This window comes from Poecilia formosa, unplaced genomic scaffold (assembly GCF_000485575.1).
Source record: "Poecilia formosa unplaced genomic scaffold, Poecilia_formosa-5.1.2 Scaffold65, whole genome shotgun sequence".
In the NCBI taxonomy this organism is placed as follows: domain Eukaryota; kingdom Metazoa; phylum Chordata; class Actinopteri; order Cyprinodontiformes; family Poeciliidae; genus Poecilia; species Poecilia formosa.
Window position 1 is genome coordinate 1,547,752 of NW_006800004.1, and position 8,992 is coordinate 1,556,743.

At 40.4% G+C, this 8,992-nt stretch overlaps 1 protein-coding gene across 2 annotated transcripts; it reads left to right on the forward strand.

Moving 5' to 3' along the window:
• The first annotated feature begins 357 nt into the window (after nt 1-357).
• Nucleotides 358-2,935, forward strand: med8 (mediator complex subunit 8). 2 transcript variants are annotated; one of them, XM_007554671.2, is made up of 7 exons: nt 358-470; nt 682-803; nt 1,091-1,235; nt 1,312-1,452; nt 1,552-1,639; nt 1,714-1,953; nt 2,672-2,935. In XM_007554671.2, the coding sequence occupies exons 1-7, from the start codon at nt 465-467 to the stop codon at nt 2,740-2,742; spliced, it is 813 nt and encodes a 270-aa protein (XP_007554733.1). In that variant the 5' UTR covers nt 358-464; the 3' UTR covers nt 2,743-2,935. The 2 variants fall into 2 exon arrangements, with proteins under 2 accessions (XP_007554733.1, XP_007554734.1); XM_007554672.2 differs by having other exon boundaries at nt 1,714-1,911.
• The last annotated feature ends 6,057 nt before the right edge of the window (nt 2,936-8,992 follow it).

Here is an 8,992-nt window from a genome sequence, read left to right on the forward strand (position 1 = left end):
GCAATCAATTGTCTTCAATACATCTGAATCAAATGGCTGAAGTGAATCAGGTGTTGTAGCAGAAACCCATCTGAAAGTTACAGCACACCCATAAGTAGACTGTAATTCAATGTACTTATAGTTTTGAAAAACATATCCGATAGTGTAGTATTTGACACTTTAACACTACAAGGAATCCAGCACTACTGTGCTAAAGTAGCAGTGCGCTATATGGTTGAGTACTTTCTCTACGAGCGGACTAAAACTGGGGGAAGTTGGTTTTTCACTTAAAGCATACCTGTAACCTTATCACAAAATAAGATAATCGGAATTATACATCAGACACATATAATAGAAGTGTGATGAACGACTCTTCCAGAAGATGGCAGTAATGCAACAAATGGGATACATATTGCCATAAAATCCCAGAGAAGAAGAACACGGCTTGTTTCATTTCTCCTAATCGGCTAGATTGTTGTTCAACGATGCAGGTAAGTTTGACTCCCATACGCCCCTTGAAGAAATGCACCCTTCATCGGAAGGATAAATGTTTTAGTTTAGCACAACTTATGGTTTATTCTGCTCATATTAACACACATCTAAACACTGTAGTTAGCACAGCTGGCTAAGCTACGTAGCTTATAGCTACATGGCTATGTTGCTAACCGTTCTCTGTATTTGTGTTGCTTGTTTTTCTTTCAGCAACGCGAGGAGAAGCAGCTAGAAGCCTCGGTGGATTCTCTCATCTCTCTGGTGGCTCTCACTAAAAACGCTCTGCAAAGTTTCATCTACAAGCTGGAGAACGAATACGAGCGACTGACATGGTGACTAAATATTTGACTATAAACTTATGTTGCTGCTCAGTTCGATCCTAGAGTTACAGAGTCGGGTTCTTCTGTTTCCTCTTAAATCATTTTGCTGTTGGATATTACTGGGCCAACATTAACTATGGAAGAGTTGATAGTCAGAAAATGTTTATAATGTGCATATATTGTAACTTCTATGAAATCAAACCTTACTTTCTCTTCATAGGATGAAGAACAGCCTTATCTTTCTCCAGCTTAATTGTAGAACATTTTACCACAGCAGCGTGTGTGTTGCTCTCTCTCAGGCCCAATGTTCTGGATAACTTCGGTCTCCTGTCTGGTCAGCTGAACACCATCAATAAGATGCTGAAGAACGAGAAGACGCCGTCATTCCGCAGCCAGGTCATCATCCCTCTGGTGCTGTCCCAGAAGCCAGATGACGACCTAACGGTGAGTGTATTTTCACCGTTGTCCTCCTGTGTTTTTGGATTTCTGCCTCTCATCTTTCTTGTTTTTGCCCCCTCAGGTCCTCACGGAGCAGCGTGTCCCGGTGTTCAGCCATGAAATCGTCCCAGACTACCTGCGGACCAAACCCGACCCGGAGGTGGAGGAGCAGGAGAAGCAGCTGAGCACAGAGGCGGCGCGCATCGGTCCGGATGTAGCGCAGGTTGGTTACGTGTCGTCTTGACTCCTTTATTTTTCATATTTTATATCGAACAGTTGGTGTGTTTTACATTAACTCCCTCGTCGTTGGATCATCGAACAGAAACAGATCCAGGCGCTGAATAAAATGTGTTCCAACCTGCTGGAGAAGCTGAACAACCCACGCGATGACAGAGATGCAGAAAGTGCTGGTAGGTTGCACCGCTCCGTTTGTTTCTTTCTGCGTCATGATTGAAATCAAAACATCAACATGTCTCCCCGTCAGCGTCCCGACTGAACAAACCGTCGTTTAACCCCGGAGACACCAACGCCTTGGTTGCAGCTGTTGCGTTTGGAAAAGGCCTTTCCAAGTGTAGGCCTCCAGGTCCCATGGCTCCTGGACATCCAGGGCAGGGGCCCATGATGAGCGGGGGGCCAACCTTACAGCAGGTCACAATCGGAGGTGGTGGAGGCCAGCAAGCAGGTATGGGGGGACCGGTAGCTCCACAGCAGCAAGGACAGCCGGGTAAGAGGCCTGGTTTGGAGAGCGTTCAGAACTCAGCCCACACACAGCCTGATGCTGTTTTCATCTAACGACCAGATTGTGATCATGTTTACATACGCTCATCATGTTTTAACACGTTTACGTTTAAACTGTTAAACAGTAACAGCTTAAACATGACGTTTAAGATTAGACTATAACGTTTATGAGGGCGTATTGGGGCCATTGTAGATGGAAATAAAACGTGGTAAATATCTGTCCTCTTGACTTGAAGCTCAAGTTTAAAAAAAATTCTTAAAAATTTGAGGGGTTTTTTCATGAAAATATTTGACTTTTCAAATTCAGATTTTGGGCAGAAATTTTTTTCTAATATACCATTGTGTACATCAGACCAGTAAAAAAACTATTTTGAAAACAGAAATGTGAACTTGAAGCAGGTATTAAAGTATGTTTAATACCTGCTTAAAAGTTATTTTCAAAGGTATTTTTAATCTGACAAACAGAATTCAGCAGATTGTATGATCTAATTTATTGAAAATGACTGTAACATGACTGGAGATGGATGCATATATTTGCACCTCTATAGATAAATTATTGGGAAATAACATAAAATTAATTGAAGTTATTTAATAGTCATCCCACACAGATATTGTTTATGTCCTCGTCTCGATGAGTGGATGTAAACCTCTGATTTGTTTGACGGTTTGTGAATGTTTACAGTTTTTTTCTGTTTGTCCTTCAGGGAAAATGCCAAGCAGCATCAAGACAAACATAAAATCTGCATCTGCTTCCATGCATCCCTACAACCGATGAGCCTTCTGCTCTCCTCCTCAACCTTCATTCCCAACAGCTCAGCTCTTCATGGAACCGACTGAGCTGGAGGAAGCTGCTGCTTCACTGGCTGGAAGCTTCCTCAGACCAGGGGCCCGCAGCCTGTGGCTCCGGAGCCACAGTGGCTCCTACTAACTTTGACTTGATGAAGAAACAACTGAGGTTTTAAAAATGCAATAACAAATGCACATTTTTTCATGTTCATTTCCACAACAGTATCATATACTGTTCATTTTTATTTAGAACTTTTTCTCTTAGGCTGGAAACTGAGAAAATGTAGCCATTATTTTTTAGAAAAGCTTTTTTTGTAAGTATATGAAAGCCTGAAAGCAAGAATCCTGAGGTTGTGCTTTACAAATTACAATAGATTTTCTGCTGTAGCTATTTATCAAATATTATAAGATGCCTTTTTATTTATTTTTTATTTTAGGTTTTTTTTCAAAGGATCAGGTAATATTCGTGGCTCTAACCCGTTTTATTTAGCTGCACTGAGGGCAGAAATAACTGGATTGTAACAGTTGCAGATTCCCGATTCAGAACTAGGCGGGTTTGTGAACTAGACCTTCTGTTTGTAGCCACTAGATGGAACTATATCAACATTGAAAGGCCTGAAACAACTTTATCTTTACACAGTTCATGTAATATCTTTATTTTTATTTTTTCCTAAAATAAATAAATACAAAACACCTTGTTGTTCAATGACTAGATTAAAACAGAAATAAACACAGTCCGCATGTATTTTGTGGACAAAACAAAATACTTGCCTTGAATTTCGCTCCGTTTCTTCTCTGTTCATTTTTTTTTTTTTCGCAGCAGCAAAGGTGAGAGTAATAAGTCCGGACGTCGCTCTGTGTGGCCTGATAATGTCAAAGTGTTTAAGGGGGGGAATAAGGAAGTATTGCTGCTGACGTGTGAGGGGGGTCCTCTCTCTCTGTCGACTCCAATCCCCGTCCCGTCCTGCCGGGCAGACCCAGCGCAGCGGCCGCGCTGCTGTCACAGCGGGCCGGCCCGTGGCTGACCTACATACCCCTGTGTGAGCAAACAGGCCGCCGTCCCGCTGCGTCAGGCGCTCTGCTGAGACAGCTCAAAGCTGCACAAGGTCACTGGTTCACCGAGGAAGGGAAGGCTAGGTTGCAAACAAAGACCCCAACACAAAACATCCTGCAGAAACAGCAGCGATCTGCCACAAACTTTTTGTTAAAGTCTGTTTTAGGAACTTTATCACTAAATGAAACAGAGATGGATGTTTTAAAACCTTTATTTCTGCTAATTGGGAAGATTTTTCGTTTATGGGTTATGAAAACAATTGCATGTAAAATTAGAATATTACATAAGATTAAAAAAAATTAAATAGATGTGGGCTTGAGGTTCAATATCTGCTTACGGATTATTTTCAGAGTCAAACGAGGCTCATTGATCCCATATTCTAATTTATTGAATAAAATGTGATTACAACCAGTTTGTCTGTTTTATGTACGGCCACAAAATATGTCGTTTAGAACCTTCTAAAAATTTCTTAGTTATAAAAATGTTATATCACTTAAATGAAGTGATATTCCTAACAAGAAGCTGGATCATAATAATAATTTAGATGGAATAATAATAAATATAACAAGGAGGACTATAAACCAGAATACTAATTTTAGTTCAGTTCAATTCAGTTTTATTAATATAACACCAATTCATAACAAATGACTCGAGACACTTTATTATAAAAAAAAAGCAGTTCAATCATACATACTTTCCTATTGATAATTACCAAACAGTACAATGAAGCTCAATTCATAATCCAAAGTAGTTTAAAAAGGTTTTAACTAAGAGAACCCAGCAGAAGGCATGGAGTTATTGACCTGCAGCTTTCACTCCTCCTCTGGACGCAGCGACAGCAGAAAATCACCTGCTTTGTGTCTCTGACTTTACAACAATCCCTCCTACCAAACATGTTTCATCAAAAACAGGAAAAAACCTAAAAACCAACCATGTCACCATAGTAAAAGAATGAATGTGACAGTTACTCCAGCATTGTGTGTCTTTGTTTTCTACTCATTCATGTTTCACAGCGATAACTTTGTTCCTTCCTCCAATAAGAGCTCGCTCTGGCATGACTGGAGAGAATTCCACTTGTCCTGTAACGGAGAACACGATAAGGTCCGCGTCCCACTTGTTACGGAGGCTTCAGGCCAAAACTCCCACACCCAGCAGTGACTCAGACAGGCTCCAAATTCTCCTCCAAATCCTGTGCACTTCAGGCAGCCTGGGAGGATTTGGTGATGTGGGCCATTTCTGCAAATGTCTTCTTCATTGTTTATTTATTTTATATAAAAGTTGGGATCAGAGGAACATATTGAATGTCTGTGGGTGGTAGGAGCTTCGTGAACGGTGCCAGGGCTGAGCTGTTTCCGCTGGCTGGAACTCACCCACCAGTTCTTACTGCATCCTGTTCCTGATTAATTTGCCTTTGCTGCTTGGACATTTTGTACCACTGATCACCTTTTACCAAAGGACAACTCTCCTGTAACCCTGACCAGGTTGGTGGACACTGAGAAGATCTCTCAGTCCTGGTTCCTCACAGATATTTTCTTCCTTTCAGTTCAGTCAACAGGTTTCCTGTAGGGTCTGAAGACTGAGATGACTAACCCTGGCTCAGTTTTACCAGTAGAGTCCAACAGATTTCTATTTAATATGTTCTGGTAATTTAAAAAATGGTGAAATTAAAGAATTAGAATTACCCAAACTATATATATTTCCTAAATGCCTCAAAACAGAGAAAATATTATTTAGAGATTCTTTTGTAACTTACCTTGAATTCTATAGTTTACATGCATTTGGTCAGAATCAGGGATAACCGTCTCTTAAGCCGTGTTACTTGGTTCGGGCTTCCTTCCAAAATCATCCGACGGGTTAGCACAGACATTTGTCCCTCACTTTTTAAATGGCGGATCGGTTTATAATCTAGTAGCAAATCACAAACAGTTGTTTTTTCACAAGATTCCACACACGTTACATGGGAGAGACACAGTGGATTCACTTTCTAACATCAGCGATTGGACTGACCACGAGCGGAATGGAAGACGATGAGGGATGAGCAACATTCTCCAATACTCCAGTCAACCACATTTAAATATTTGCTCTCTTGTCACTTTTAAGTCCCTACATCCCATGTTTTAAAGGAAGACATGTCCTCTTTGCCTTTTGGACCTAGTTAGAACAGGGTCTTGCTTCTCTAAGGTTTTTGCTAATGGCATTGAGCTTTCTTTGAGTTTTTAATGCACCCATAAATTTAGATTTACATCCAGAACACCCAAAACTTGAAACTTTCATTTTACCAACACTCTGTAGAAAGGAAAATGAATAAAAATCCAGTTCCTGTTAGCGTGTCACCTTGAAGTCATTAAGGGTGCGTTTCTTTTTAAATTCAATAGAAGCCCTCCCTGGAACAGGCCAGTTATTGCAGCTGGCTGGATTTGCATCTTGTTGCCATGTAAAGTGGGTAATGATGGTTAAAGACCTGTGTAGCATTTGTCACGCTGCAGCTTGTTTGTTAAAGCGACGAGGAATGAAAGAGAACATCCAGCGATTGTTCTCTGAAAAGGATTTGCACCTTTTTTCTCGCCGCAGAGACTGAATCAGCCTCACAATGGCTTTTTGCTTAGCAGAACCTCATGAATAAATTAAACACGTCCAGCTCTTCCAGCTCCAAACAGCGGCTAGAAAAAGGTGTGTGATGGAAACTGGGAGGCCCATCCATGTAATTACATGTGATCATGTTTGCATATGTCACTCCCACGGCCTCTGATTCCCAGCGCTCCCGGGAACCTCTTCCTAATCCACAATTTGATTTGATGTTTAAACCTCTTCCACTCTGTGTTTTTTTTTCTTCTCCTCCTTCCAGAGGAGGGATGAATCGGAGGCTCAGAATCAGACATCCTGTCTGGTTTATCTGGAGGACAGAGATAAGTGCGGATGCCGCCTCTCTCGGGGAATGCACATTAGCTGTGCCTCGGAGGGAGTTCATGGTGTGGGGAAAGGTGGTGGAGGGGGAGGGGCGCCTGTCGGCCAGGAGCTGCACAGCTTTCACTCAGTCTGGGAACTGTGAAAATATCCCCCATCACACACACACATAACACAACACACGCGCGTACACAAACATACCCTCCTGGGCAGTTGGGCCGGGCTGCGTCGCTCTGTTCGCGGTGATAAAATGCCTCCGCGTCATGGCGCAGTTGGAAGTCGGATGTGTAAAGTTATCCAGAGGTGTTGGACTGACAGGCCCACAATGTGTTAACTCGTGTCCTACAGTGACTTCTGACCCTGTTACTAAAGTCTGGAGGAGAGGCGTCGCCGAGGCACACAAGTTTGTGGGAGAAAACCCACAATGCAACAGTCGGTAGGTATTTTGCTGCTTGGCGTGTAGCTTACAGGTCTGACTTGGCTTCTCCCGGCGGATTCTGGTTTCAAACCAGAAAACGGACTTTAGCTCCAGTCTGTAACTTTTATAAAAAATTAGTTTGTTAAAACAGTTACTATGTCGTGATAGTATAAGACAGATGATCTGTGAATAAAAAGAGCTTCTCCTCCTCCTCTTCCCTGGGCTACAGAAATACACCGCTCAGCCAGAAACAACCAATCAGAGCCAGTAGGAGGGTCTTAGCGCTGTTAATCAAATTATGCTCATGCTACTCAGACCTGTCCTTGCTCTTTGCTGCACCACATCTTCTCCAGGTCAACCTGTCATGAATGCTAAAACTAGTTAGCATGGCTAAGACAGATAAACAGAGAACAGTTTCTCTCCATAGCCTGCTAATGTTCTGACTGTGGTGACAATGGTTAAATAAAGATTTGACATTAGCAGCGCATACAAGCTTGACAGTGCCAAGACCTTCCCCCTGACTCTGATTGGTTATTTCTGTGACCAATCACCAGAGTTGTATTTCTCCAGAGGGCAGTGGAGGGTAAGAGTGGAGCAGATCGATCATTTCACAGATTATCTATAACATTTTATACTGTCACAAATCACGACATGTTGATAGGTTAGCAAATATGTAGAAATAAAAGTTACATATTTAAGTGACTAATGTCTACACCTGCCATAACTTGTCAGTATAAATGACGACATACTGAAGTTTCTACATGCTAAGCATCCTGACACTTTCTGCTGTACTGGTGAATACAGTAAACATACAGTTGATACCAGAAGCTTAAATACATACATACAAAAAAAAAAGCATACTTTTTTTTCCCCAGTCTGAACGACTTCTATTTTAGGTTAGTTAGAATTATCACAATTATTTCTATTTGCTACATGCCACTATAATGGAAGAAAAAATGTCAGAGATTTATTTGTAAATGTTTTCAAAATCATAAGATTGATTATTTCCTCACATTATGATCACTGTTAACTGTGCAGAATGAATAGAATCCAGTTCTGACATTTTCATCAACATTATGGATGAATTTTACATGGAAATGCTAAAGTCTCCATTATTAGGTTTTAAATAAATGGCTAAACACAGATAATAGTAGTTATGACTGGCAGGGTCTTATCATATTTAGCTTTCTGAATATTCTAACAATTTTAGTTTTGAAACAATAATGTATTTAATAATTAAATACATTGCTATTGATTATTTTAAATAAAAAAACATTTTATTTACATTTTTGGAGTTTGTAATATGGAAAAGCAGAAAATATTTGCAAAACAAATGAATACATTTTCTTCTATGGGATGTTTTTTTTTTTTTTTTTTTTTAAATGATGAAGAACCAATCTAAAACATGTTGCTGGCACTTTTACTACCATTCTGCTGTGGAAATTCACAGAAATTATGCCATAAAATGAGTCTGCTAAAAACAGCATTTATTGCTATAACATCTATAGTTTAAAATATTATTTGGTTTTTCATTATTTTTACCCATGTTTTTCTTGTGAAAGGTCTAAAAAGGCACTTGAGAGAGGTTGACAGAGTGTCTGTCTCTAATTGTATTTTAAAAAAATGTTGCATTAAAAATGATCCGATTGTTTGTTTACAGATACACACTGAACACACATACTGAACTGCTGTTGCCACTGGATACTTCTTGTATTAATTAGTACTGTTTGCTTTTCAGTGATGTTCTAGCATGTGTTTGTTGCTGTGATTTCTTGATTCTCTGTTCTTTTTCTCTCTTCCTGCAGGTGTAGAAGCAGACCTCTGAGGTGTGTTCTTGTCTTCTCTTTCATGTCTCCATTGCAG